The following is a 13718-nucleotide window of genomic DNA, read 5'->3' on the forward strand; positions in this document are numbered from 1 at the left end:
AACAGACGTGCCTGGAGCACTGTGTCCAGCTGTGTTCAGCCCATGCAACTGGCCTGAAACACACATGTTCACATGCTGACCTCACAGCCGTCAACCAGGATATTAACCTGACCTCCTTTTCCCTATACAACCGTCAGTGCACATAGCAATTCCCATTACAGCTGCAGCAGGCAGTAAGTTTAGAAAATGCCTTCAAATACACCTGTGTGAACCTCTTCAGGCACTCTCTGGTGAATATAGAGAACCTGGGGTGAAAGGCTCCACTCACACACATAAATTATGTTATCTATTAAACCCAGCACAAATACAAATCAAACCCAAGTATAAACAAGATTCGTCCGTCGTCTCATCCCACTCCCCGGAGCTGTACGAGCAGTAGTGGTGTGCCTCGGAGTTGGCCGCATATAAAAAGAAAATTGCAAAGGAAAACAGATGAGGTGCGGGGCAGTGAAAAGCTGGAACATATTAAACCTTGAAAGTTTTGATCACTTGACTTTCTCTCTGATGTGCTCAAAACAGACATGAAACGCAGAGTTGGTCATGTGGTGGAACTAATAAGGAAGGGCTGCTTTTAAAAAGTCAAATAAAGAACCGATGTGACGCAAAAGAGGAGAAAATAATACCGAGAATTTAGTCAACGTGTCTGTAGCAATATGCAGTTTATAGTTTTACCTTTGACCTCTGAAAGAATAAACACATGACTTCAGTGAGAGAGAACACCTAGCTGTTAGTCTTGGCCGTAGATAGACTGTTGGACTCATTCTTTAATGGGACACATATTATACAATTCATTTGGTCTGAAATGAAAGCCAGTTTTGGGACAGTAAATCCTCTTTCTGGCTCTGTGTGATGTCAGTTGTTTCCTTTAGGTGTTAATTTTGGTGGAGTATAAAGAGCTGTGCAGATTCCTGCGGTAGCATGTCTGTGGCTAAAAGAATGGCTCCTGGGAAACAGTGTGCCAGCTCTCTATATCCCTGCAGTACAATGATAGCAGTGCAAGGGTAAAAATCCCAGCTCTCCATAAAATCTAACAACAAAGACAAGTGACAACGCTTAAATTAAATTACTGTGTATTCATCAAAAAAGACAGATTTTGGAATGTTACAATGCAGGTTAAATAACTAAAGAATCATATATCCAAAACAGGTATGCTGACACTATGTACAACATATTTACAACATGTACAATAGTCATATGCACTGTGTTACTTTAAGGCTGACTATAACACAAATACAAGTGTGTAGGCGCACTAACAAAGTACTGTGCAAAACATTTTTCTTAAAAAAAGACAGAGAAAAAAAGCAAACCTGGCGATAAAGTAAAGCTACGTTCATGTTACCAGGTGTACTGATTCAGTACAAACCAGAACTGACAGTTCACATTCATAACTACTGGTATCAGTTCTAGCAGACGTTCTCCTGAAGACAAATGTACATTGTATCAACACACGTTTGTTGGACTTTGCTGTGCCGTTGGTGCAGGTGGAGGACATCAACACAGGGCAAGTGCATAGGGCGGTGTTAGGATTTGATCATTACTGCAGTGTTGACACAAAACATTATACATCTGCTCGATTACTTAAGCCACTAGAACCTTACTTGTTAATGAGAACCTTTAACCCGACCATCATCACGTCACTTGGCCATCACACAGGAATGCAACATCTCATCTCTAGTATCCTGAACTGCAATGGAAATATTATTTACCTAGTATATTTCTATACAACTTTTGTTTTTAATAATATGTTTTTGCTTGATTTGAGCCATTTCAGCCTGGTAATGTGAACTTGGTCAAATTTAGCAGTTATCTTAACATTAAGGCTTAAAGGATTTCTAAACACAAAGCATAAAAATCCAAACAATAGACAGCACTATGACATTTTAGTCATATTTATACTGCTGACATTAACTCCTGTGAAGTGAAGTAAGACATGATAACATGGATCTTCCCCCCTCCCCCCATTGGTCTCTGTGAAGCAAACAGAGGAAACGTGTGCAGGGAGCTCATCAACACGTCCCATGTACTTATGCATAAAGTAGACAACACATTCTGTTCACGGGAGGTAGTTCAGCCGGATGCTCGGGGCAGTTTGTCTAGTGCGCATCCGTTCGGCACAGGTGTACCAATCGCATCTGCAGAGCTCGTCGTACTGTGCAGACAAAACAAAGCAGTCCGCCATCACAGCTGGCCGTACTTGGCTCTGCAATGCAAAATGTGTTTGTGTAATCTGTCTATCCTGTCCTGGAGGATAGCAACGTGCTCGTCGGAGAGGAAGCCCAGTTCCACAGACAAAGGCTCGCTGTCTGAGTAGAGCTCCAGCAGCCTCCTTCCACAGTCTCTGCGCCTGTGCAGCTCCGCCACGCGCAGTGTGGTCCTTTTTCTGAACACGCACACGGAGCTCAGCACCGTGTTGTGATATTTCTCCCACATGTCCAGCACCCGAAAGCCGTGAACCAGTCCGGCCTCGTTGTCAATGAACACGAGATCACCGCCGGGCGTTTTCAGAAGGTTGTTGGTGTCCCTCTCCATTACGCGCGAGTCCCACTGTAGACTGAACAGATTGCTCACCAGTCTGTCGAAGTTGGCAGCCAGGTAGTCCAGCACAATCAGGTCGCTCCATTGCATGAGTTCCAGCAGTTCCGCTCTGGTCTTGTTCTGCAGCTCGTGTACGGCGGGGCGCAGCCCGGCGTTCCCCGGTCTGAGGGGCGCGGGTGTGACCACGCCGGTGAGGTTGGAGACCCACTCGGTGAGAGAAACCACGGCTCGGTCACTCCACTGTAACCCACTAATCCGCGACCGCACTGCCGCCCATTGTTCACTGTCGCCACTCAGCTGGGACAGTACGAGTGGTGGCAGGTTTGTGATGCCGAGCAAAGTGGCCAGATAATACGTCAAAGATTCTCCCTGCACCTGGTCCGCGTTGATGCCGTAACGGACACACGCCTTGGTCCCATCGGCGAAAGTGGCGAGCTGATTGGATATCCTGCCGCATCCCGGCTCCAGCTTCACTATCCGGTATGTCCTGGCTCTCTCTCGCCAGTCTCGAGCGTACTCTTCCGTGAAGCCCACCGGACGCAGATCCTCCAGCCATTCACCCCAAAATATCCCATCCTCCACAGGGGAACCCAACTTGACCGTGCCCCCCCTCCGCGATGACCTCGTGTTGTCCCCTTTATTATGATAATGACGACTTCTAGCAGAGACGGTTTGATCGGTGAGGTTGGGCGCCTCGAGTCTGCCCCCCAAGTGTTGTCTTTGTGCCACTGGGACAGCGAGTAGAGCCCGGAAAGTTTTGGCGGAGAGATCCGCTGGGAGAGCGGGGAGAACAGACCCTCTACCCGGCGTTAAGATCCTGCGTTTGTGCCGCTCTAGGCGGGTCTCCACTGGGCTCCACACATAGAAGACACTTGCTAGGGCGCACAGGAGGAGAAGAGCGAACAAGTTTGCCGAAACAGCCCTCATATTGAAGAGCACTTTCCTAAACACTGATTCAATCAAGACCCCCAAATAATATTCGGTTTCCGCAAGACTGTGAGCTGCTCAGCCCTTGTCCGGTACACACCCGAAGCTCTGCGGCTCAAAGTCGGACTGAGATCTGTAGGAGAGTGCCTCCCACACGGTTTGAATCTCATCCCTTGTCCCGCTCCGATGTGTGCTCGTATAGTCCACCTCTGCGGGAAACAGAGAGCTCTCACTGCAGCCCAGTGACGTGGCCGTGGCTTTTGTCCGAGCTCATCCTCCGTTTCTCAGCATCGTTATCATCCTTCCTGTCCTCTCCCCTCGGCTGGCTCTGGATGAGTTTGATTTGTGAGGCTGTGGTTTGGTTCGAACAGAGACACTCGGCGGTGAGACACGTGACTTTAGTCCCGAGATGGTGGGCGGATCGTAGGAAGGAGGTTCAAACAAGAGCGGAGCAAGTGCACCGCACCGCGGTGTGTTTGCGTGTACGTGCGTGCGCACAAGCGTATGTGTATGTGCGTCTCTTTAGCACATCATCGGCAGCTGACCTTGTCAAGCCCAGAACCCGGTGCTAATTGGACCAAAACTAATCTGATGCTGGAAGATTGAGTTTAAGAAATAATATTGTAAATATTAAGGCCCCAAAAATACAAGTGTAACACAGTGTAGCGTTATTTAAGGTTATCAAAGATAGGAAGGTTATTCTAAAATATATCATGTTGTGCATACTACAATGATCGTATTGTACAACTTGTACAATCTCAACAGTATTCATTCCAATATGTGTGTGTGTGTGTGTGTGTGTGCTGAGGGTTGAGCTCTGTACAGAGGTTTTAAAGGGTTAGCTGCATATGCATCGGTATATGTCAGGAGTATTACGTGGTATCATTTATGTATGATTACTTTAATTGATACCCTCAGTAAAGGACAATAAAGAAAAAATCATAATATTGAACACTACGCCACTATCACCTGACAGTCTCAATGACCACATGTTCCACTGTGCTGATGATCGGGGGGCACAAGATCCCACAGAATCCCACTTGATGTTATTGTTTATTTCTGTTTTGGGATCACATGCACTGGAACCCACAAAAACAAAGATACATAACAGTCAACCTGTTCCGTCCTTGTCTTGACCCAGCTGTTTTTATACTGAAAATGTGTGTGACTTCGCTCATTTCCATTCACAGTCACAGTTGTTCTTGCTATAACTCACCATTTATTAGCTGACAGCGAGGACTCCATGCTTGGCTCATTTAATAAAAGCTCGAGCAAACATTCCGAGACCCACCCGATTTCCAATATTTGTGGTGTATAACAAAAATGTTGTGAACACAACAAATCATTTTGTCAGTTTGTGGGAATCCAGACATGTCTTTTAAATTAACAAACCCACTTGTTTTATTTTTTTCTGACTTTCGTTAATTTGGTGGGCTTTATTTAAGCAAATGAAGATGCTCTCCGTTAAACTCCTATATCACATCTGCCTCATTAAATTTCTCCTCATTAACATCTTCTCACATCCGTAAGTGATTCAGCTCGTAAGTGTTTTCACACACTCTCATGAAATCCAGTTTCCTCATCACTTTAATTGGGCTATTTTTAATAGCAACACACATGTATGACAAATCCACCCCGATTTAAAGAGACAGTTTGAGGAAAATCTTCTTACTTACTTAAACCAAAACTGAACGTCCCCTAAAGGCCACAAGTCCTGAACAATTTCCTCCATGTTGGTACTCGTGGGTTTTTATATACATGTACGTATATGTTTGTGAGACAAATACATAAATTAAAACAGACAGGAAATGTGTTAGACAGCCCGGCAGGTGAAGTGACACTGATCAGACTTGTTATTCTCATGTATCCTACGGCTCCCCTTTGCTGAATGGAACCTCCAAGGGTATTTCACCATCAGCAAAATAATTTGTCCAATTCGTAATACATGTTCAAATCTGTGCTCCGGACTGACAGCGGCGGCAGTGGAGAGGGAATTAAAAATCCTCTGGTTGAGTGCAGGCAGAGACACATTTACAATTTCTCTCACTGCAGAAAGGGTTTGTGGAGGCTAGTGGTGCATGGCTGAGTATGTGTTTCCCAGGGGTTGGAGTAAAAGCGTAGGTTTCTGTGAAGGTGGATTTTTCACCCATCTGCTGTTTTTAAACAAATGAGACTTTGCAAATCTACACTCCCTAAAATGCAGTTATGAAAGTGGATGAGCGAAGGACAAAGTGTTTTCCCTTCCTGAGCTTTTCGGTCTACATGGTGAGACTTGAGACTTGTATAGTCTAGACAGAGGAAATAAAGAAGGCTTATGATGCATTGCTCACATTCTCTCTGATGTGCACTGCTTTGGGGGAGTCCCAGGTTACTGTAATGGCCAGCCCTGTCTGCACCAGCATGGTGGATGGTGTGCCTTTCCCCGAGCACAAGTGTGGGCATGTTCACATATCAAACCTATCTCTTTCCTGCCATGTGTTATCTGCAGCTCAGCCACTCATTGGTCCACCCCACCTCAATCACCCCCTCCAGCAGCATTCCTCCCGCTCCCTTTCTCGTAAATCCTGCAGTGGTCCCAGGGGTGCTGTAACATGGGGAAAGCTTTCATCCACTACTCATGTCTGTCCGTGGTCAAACGTGGCGGTGACACGGGAGAGTCCAGAGCGTCTGTCGTTCTGCCCGCAGCGACACCGTACACCCATCACCGGTCGTCTGACCGGGGCCACAGCTGTGACACAATCTCGGCTTCTCTGTGTGGTGCCTGTCTGCCTATGTGCAGATGGACAAAGAGGCACAGAGGGGACATTAAGGGACTGGGGAATTCTTAAGGCAGAGAAAGTCCAACATCCCCTTTATTCTAGGGCTAATTCACACTGGGCAATAACTCACAGCTCCCTCCACTCTTTGCAGCACTCTGTTTCCTGGACTGAATAATGAATGTGCGGAGCTTCCATTAGTGTTGAAAGCTGCGATTATTTCACAGAGTCTGACAATTATGCAGCTCCGGGGATTCATGTTGAGATCGATTGGGAGAAATTCATCATCTTCTAGTTCATGTGTCCAATAAAGCCATCAGAATGTTTGGGGATTTTTTTGTTTGTTTGTTTGTTTTTTTTCAAATGTGTGCAGTTCTATCTGTTTATTAAAAATATGGAAACGGAGCAGATAACAGCAGGCAAATGTGGAGGTTTCATTTAGTATGCTGGAATTTAGGCTATGTGCACACTAAACCTGCTTTAAATACAGCAACTGGGATATTACCATCTGCTCAAGAAACCCAGCAAGTGAATCCCACAGCACAGAATAGCAGAGTTTAACTGTAGTACACCTGACGTTATACCATTTGGGAGATAAGACATTTGCACCACTGACAGAGGTACAATCTGCTCAGCACTATTGCAGATTCGTGATATTGAACAAACTGCATAAACCAGACTCCGTATCCACTCTCTTAGATTCTGTCATAATTTCCTGGTAACTGCCGGAGATATGTTTTTAAACTAAATCTTGCTTATTTACAGGTTGCTGTATTTTTTTTAAGCCACAGCTCTCTCCTTGTGGGAGACAGGGATGCCGCAGGAGCAGCGAGCAGACTATGCAATGTCTCCTAAAGCTGTTCCTCTAATAAGACAGGTGATGCTCTCCTGGGACCGGAGCGTGAGACAAAACCAACAATGAGTGCCGTTTACCATTCACTGCAACCCTGCAAGCCTTCGACAGAATACTCGGAATGTTTTCTCGTTTTGTCTTAATGCTTTTACCTTCTCCTTGCACAACTTGTTCAACTTATGATGAACTGTAAATACAGAGTGTTGTGTTTGTGTTGTCTCCATAAGCCACGAACAAGAAGGGGGCCTCACATCATGTCCAATTAGCGGCTGCAGGTCGACTCTATTACCTCTTTAGCGGGAGCATCGGCAGCTACTCGTTTCATGGGAAAGCAGCGAGAAGACTTCGTTCTTATCACATCACATTGGAATGAAAGTCTGCATGTAAACCCTTTCATACTGTAACTCCTCCACACCCTATCCAGAGTTCTAACCAGTCAAGGCAACCACTAATGAGAAACAGTTTGCCATTTTAGCCTATCAACCTCACTGTCATGGAGAGCAGGGAGAACTGAGCTGCAGATGTACAGAAATGAGCATCTGAAAGTGATTTATTTGTCACTGTGTGTATACGCCAACGTCTTAGGTGTTGTGATTCATCTCTAACTAAATATGCTCGTATGGAAGGACGCCGTTGTGAGGAGCATGGTATTTCAAGTTTTAGTCTAAACCCTGATTAAAAGTCTGGCAGTAAAATATTAATTTGGTTCCCATATGTGACAAACTGTAAACAGATGGTACTTGTCTAGAAGCTGTAGCGCTGGCATATTCTCATCTGGTTGTGATGCTTCAAAGCCATTAATTTCTTCTCTGATGTTTTCTGGACCTCAGTTTTTTTAAAAAGGACCATCTATCAGTCCATATGGCAGCAGAGATCAACTTGGCAGTAGATGCAACAATAACACACTACTGTTCCATATGGAGCTCATATAGGACATTTAAACAGATTACAAAACCTAAAAGCATCTGAAAAAGTTTCTGCTCATAGTATCTTCCATTGTAAAAGTTCCCATGCTGTCGTATGGCAAGAGTGGGCAGGTTCCTGGACCTAAATGTCACCTTTTGACCCCTATTTTCACAACAGGGCTAGTTGTGTTGACAGAACCCTGCTAGGGGGAAGGGTAAACAAACACGCCACATGAACAACACCTCTGAGCTAAAGCTGCCAGGCAGGCGTGAATACCATTACTTCAGATTTGGAATAATCACCAGGAAGCTTTTACCTGCTCCCGATGAGTTTGTAGTAGATGAAAAGTGATCTGGACGGTAGCTGAACATCTGACCTTTGGACAGATTTGTTTGCTGGGCACAGCGTCTCGTATTTCTGTGAACTACGGTGGTGTGTGTTCAAGAGATGAAAATCACTCTGACTGAGCTCACACGCGACATCATTTAAAAGCACAGATAGAAGGTTCTTGTCAAAGCCGTTGCCATTTGATTGCAACTTTATTTTCCCTGGTGGATGCCTACAGCACAAAAGCCTGATCTTTTATGGCCGTGGCCTTGTGGAGCCTTTTCCTTAGGCCTTGATGTCTGTCGTTTTTTATTTTCCGCCGCGTCACCGCTGCCTGGAAGGCTTTAATGTAGTAGATAGACACTGCACACTGATAGATTTGTGTCCCTCGGGACAAGTTTGTACCTCTGTTGTCTGCCAGTTTGTATGTTATGCTGTTTAAGAAAAAATGATCACTGCTATTATCAACAAAGGCCCGACAAATAATTCAAGTGGAAAGTAGTGGCAAAGCGAAAAGAGAAGTGATCAAACAGCCAACCCTCACTCACTGTTAGGTATATAAATAATGAAATGACATCAGAAAGAGTTTTACCCATCATGCACTCTTCCAGTCCAGGGCCCATTACTCGCAATCATATCCCACAGAGATTCTCGCTGTGGCCTTTTTGATTCCACTTAGCTGCTGAAATGAGTCGATCAATATGCTTAAAACCGACGGAAGTGCAAATAATGGTGTTTAATGTGAAACACTACAAAGTGATGTGCTGCAATTAGTCTCTTACTTTTCCTCCATTAATATGGATTTTTATAGGAAATTAGCAGCAAAACATCAACATCAAGTCTGTGAAGCACTGCTCAAGGAGTTTTCTTTCTTTTTTTTACATTCTTCTCATGTCTCCAAGTGAAGGACTTCCACTGGACGTGTGGGCTCTGACTCCCTCTAGAGGCGGTAAAAATAAACAACAGAGGAAACCGGAAAACTCGTCTTGAGTTTCATCCATTATTTGTCTATATTTATGCTCACCTCTCAAATTCAATAACAACATTAAAATACCAAAGTCATCCCCAGTCTTTCTACATAATATTAAGATGTGACACTTTTATCAACTTGATGAATGAAATTGAACTAAGTGACGGACGTAGTGGTGGAGTGAACATGTACATTGATGTGTTAATACTGATGTTGACGTCTCCTCAGTTGAACAAGGAACAGTACATGCTTTGATGTGTTTTCTGTCAGTTTTGACCAATCGCGATGATCATGATGATGAGCATGATGAAACAGATCTGAAAGAAAAAAATGTATAAGAGCCGAGCTTTGCTGTCAGTAGAAGTCATCAGTAATTACAGACCACGCTGCCACGTCTAACAAACATCAAATTGAAAATCCTATGATGTTTAAGTAAAAGGAGAAAGAGTACTCGTATTAATGAAGTCATACAAACTAAGTGTCACGTGACATACTGAATGTTGCGTTGTTGATAAAAGATAGTTTAGAAAGTAACCACTAGAGGCCGCTATATATCTTTGAACTCCTCGAGGAATTGCAGGAGGTTTAACACCTCAAGTCGTTAGGTTTAGGAATCCAGCTGAAAAGCTAAAAAAACAAGTGGGACAATTAGGTCATATGAACTTGAAATTTATATTTCATTCTGCAATAATAGTTACAAATAAACTCCTGTGTCACTGCTGAATATGTAAAACAACAACGATTTAAAGATCCCGGAGTTATCCATCCATTAGTCATATTTACACCACCCGTAATAAAGCCATCCTAATCCCAAAGTTATGTACAGCATTCCATTTGTTTGAGCTAAGATGTGCTCCACGACCAAGCCTAATTCTCATAAAGGCTAAGGAACAACAGACCCTCTCCTTAGACTAAATCCAAAATGAATGCAGCTACAAATACAGATCGAATGCCAAATGGGTGGAGCTTCTTGTCTACATCCTGCAGCCTGGCACGTGAAACAAAGAGCAAGATCTCTCTCCTGTTTGTTTTTTGTTCTTTTTTTATTTTCCTGAATTAAATGACTTTGTACTGCAAAGCTGCAAATTCCACCTGTCAAAAAATTCCATTGCTCACAGTGGACGCCAGTTAGGAGACTGATGGAGAGTTGAACGGAAAAACAGAAGTCGGAGAAATCACAGAGGAGAACGTGGACTTGGATAGGTTCTAGAAAACTTTATAATGTGATGTGATAGGCTGTAAAATGTTATGTTCCTGTTAATGTCATTTGATTGGCTGCTTTGTGTTATAAAACAGCCTCGTGGTCCCATTTCTTGGTCTCCTAAAGTGACATCATCCAGCCCAATGGTCTTAGATTCTTTTTTTCTATCCATCTAACCGAATAATTTCCACCGCAGTGATGGAGCCTGGTGGTTGACAGTGAACAGTAACAGGAAGAGGACAACAACAAAAAAAAGAAACACTGGTTGTCATGGTAGGGCAAAACAAACTCAGTTTGAGTGGGGCAGTTGTCTGATGTTGCGTGCCTGACAATGACACACACAATGACCCTCGTGGTCATGAGTGAGAGGAAGGAAATGCAACTGTCCGACAGACAAAATATGCAGAAGACTGATTTTCTTTTCTTTTCTTTTTTTTTTTTTTTGCACATAGTCCTTCTGACTCCTTCTTGGAACCAAGAGCAGAAGGAAAGTTTCCTTTTGCATACCACACTTTCCATCGCCTTCCTTCTGAGGTTTCCATTAGTAGAGCGATATTTATATTCACCCTCAGTGAAGAACTTTGTCAGCATTTTTTGGAAGAACCATCCAGTCATACTAAGACCAGGTCCAGCTGTCCTTTCCCTTCTACAATTAAACTTCAAGAGTTTAACAGCAAGGATCCCAAGAGCCTATTTACGACCTTACGGCTGGAAAAGATTTGTGGTCTTTTAAAGCTGTACGTAATGTGGCAGAAGGTTATTCCGGGACAAATCTTACTTACAGTACTGAAGGAAAAAGGTAACCTTGTTCAGAAAGAGTATTTTTTAACTACAGCGCAGATACTGTGATCGCGAAAACAGAATCTTCCATGAAATGTTCCAGAATAATGGAATATTACGATTTTAATGGAGTTATAAAATACTGTGACAACCATCCATCCACCAAGATTGAGTTTTTGTCACCAGATGATGCACAAAATATAAAGCATTCATTTCTAAAAGACAGACCCCTGCTGGCTATGCAAGTACTGCAGGCAGTCTGTAAGAAAGAAAAATAAATTGTTGTGCTTTTAAAATTCTGTATAAAAAATGTGATTCTTGAATTTGAATAGTTTGTCACTGTTGACCTCAGTGACCATTAGGAGCCTGCATTTTTAGTAATTTCTTTTTAGTCCCGGTTGCAGGAGCAATTTTCACTTTTTAAATCATATATTACTACAATTTAAAATAGGACCTTGTTAACGCCAGAACAGCTATGGAGATTTCCCACATGGTATCAACTTTTTATGGCGTCCACAGACACAAGCTCCTGTCTCTTGTCCATATCATTAACAGGTAATGTCTGCCATTATCCCTAATACTGGAGAAGCATTACAGACAAGATTTTTACAATTATTTTCAGTCTTAGAAAGAATGAAAATAATGTTTACCATTGGACTCAGTGGGGCATATGGAAGAGGTCACAGAGTTCTTGAGAGCGTCCCTTCAAAGCTTACACACGCATGTGCATATGCTCAGATTTTCTGCACAATGCCTCTAGTGTGCTATCTATTGGATGCCATCATAATCTTTACTGTAATGCGTCCCCTGCTGCTGATGCTATCTCCAGCATATGGAAGCTTTATTACAGTATGAGATATAAAAGTTGAAGGTGAAATCCTAGTCTTGGTACAGACATCGCATCACTTGCTGCATGGAGACTGGGTTTAGATGCAGTAAATTAAAGCCAGTCACGTGTTCAAATGTGGCTCTACTTGAAGAGTGGCTACATGAAAGTTAAAACTACATCAGATGTCTTTGACTCAATTACTTGAGCTACTATAGAGTAGGTTAAAAAAATCCTTCTTGAGGGCACCGATTCATTTGGCCTCATTACTGCTTCCACATGACGTCACATATAGTTCATCTTGACTGTTTTCTATTTTTCCCAACTCTCTCATTAACAGCACACATGTCCGGATAGAAAAGCATTGAAAGTCTCAGATAAAGCAAGACAAGTTGTCCTTTCTCAATTCCAGCAAATGTAGTTGGTGTGACACCACCCTGTAGTATGGCTAACTAAACTGCACATTGTCACGACTCTACTTTTGGCAACAGTTACTGCTGCAGACATGTGGGTTAAAAAGATCCACAGTACAGTGTGCAATGCAAAACAAAAGGTCCTGCCATGATGGAGTAACCTAATTAAACATGGGGGGCGGGGGTGCTCTTGTTTACACTGTATCAACTTTGTTACCTAGGAAATTGAATGAATGCCATGCCATGATTTGATTCTGTTTTTGTTTTTTTTAACTACACGATTCAGTGGTTTTCAATGGGCGGGTGAGTGAGGGGAGGTTGAGCAGAGCTGAGGCGAGTGATGCAAGCTGTATAACCAGGGAGGCATGGGAGGGATGGAAGGAGAAGCCTTAACTTCTGAATTCAAGAAAATAATTTACCTGTCATTCTGTCAATCTTTCTTACACACACCCACAACCACAACCACACACATTCGTTCCACTGCAAACCCAGCCTGAACATTGTTGTTTGGAAACACTGTGAAGAATAGCTGTGCATCTACGACGTATGATATATACAAAACTGTTACTCGACAGGTGTCTGCGCATGCCATATTCAGACCTTCAGACGGAGAGTGACAAAGTGGGCTACATTTGCTGGCACAAACACTGTCCCTGTCAGGACCAAAGCTGAGTGGTGGGGCCCCCTCCTGGAAAAGTTTGGCAACCATGCCAACAGTTAGACGCCATCTTTTGTGTTGGCCAATGAGTAAACACATGGCAGCCAAGATGAAACACAAACAAGAGTACACTTTAGGTAATTCCACTGAATGGACACGTTTTCTGGACTGTAAAAAATACCCTGTGTAAAAAGGTAATACAACTAACGTGCAGCCAAGGGTGAGTTCTCCTCGCCGCTCATTAAACCTAATGGTTTCTGGGTAATTTGTTCTGTCCTTAGTGCACTACTTCATTCATCTGCGGGTTACCGAGAGTTTAGGGCCCCATTCTTTTTGATCAACCACAGTCACTTTGGTGCCAAATGAGACGTGTCTATAATGCAACAATGGTTGGACATGTTCTGCCATGCCATGAGAAAGTTCTTTCCCTCTGGCGAATTTCACTAGAAATATCGGCAGGCTGCTGTTATTTCTGTAGAAATGCCCATTCATCTGCCCCCTTGTAATTACAGGATGTCCTTGACTTATGTCGGAATTCCAAATCTATGGCGCAACATAACTTTTTT

The 13718-nt window shown here is 43.4% G+C and overlaps 1 protein-coding gene and 1 long non-coding RNA gene across 2 annotated transcripts in view; both read right to left on the bottom strand.

The window, feature by feature from the left end:
- The window catches only part of LOC107988703 (uncharacterized), a 36010-nt gene that overhangs the window by 2914 nt on the left and 19378 nt on the right, over positions 1 to 13718 (bottom strand). The gene's annotated exons all lie outside the window — the stretch shown is intronic.
- fjx1 (four-jointed box kinase 1) lies at positions 1058 to 7483 on the bottom strand. Its single transcript, XM_008312513.3, has one exon. The coding sequence runs from the start codon at positions 3460 to 3462 to the stop codon at positions 2179 to 2181; it is 1284 nt and encodes a 427-aa protein (XP_008310735.1). The 5' UTR covers positions 3463 to 7483; the 3' UTR covers positions 1058 to 2178.

Source organism: Cynoglossus semilaevis, chromosome 6 (genome assembly GCF_000523025.1).
Source record: "Cynoglossus semilaevis isolate Cse_v1.0 chromosome 6, Cse_v1.0, whole genome shotgun sequence".
Taxonomy (NCBI): domain Eukaryota; kingdom Metazoa; phylum Chordata; class Actinopteri; order Pleuronectiformes; family Cynoglossidae; genus Cynoglossus; species Cynoglossus semilaevis.

Coding starts and splice junctions, on each gene's coding strand:
- fjx1 (XM_008312513.3), bottom strand. CDS start 3,462: ATGAGGGCTGTTTCGGCAAACTTGTTCGCTCTTCTCCTCCTGTGCGCC.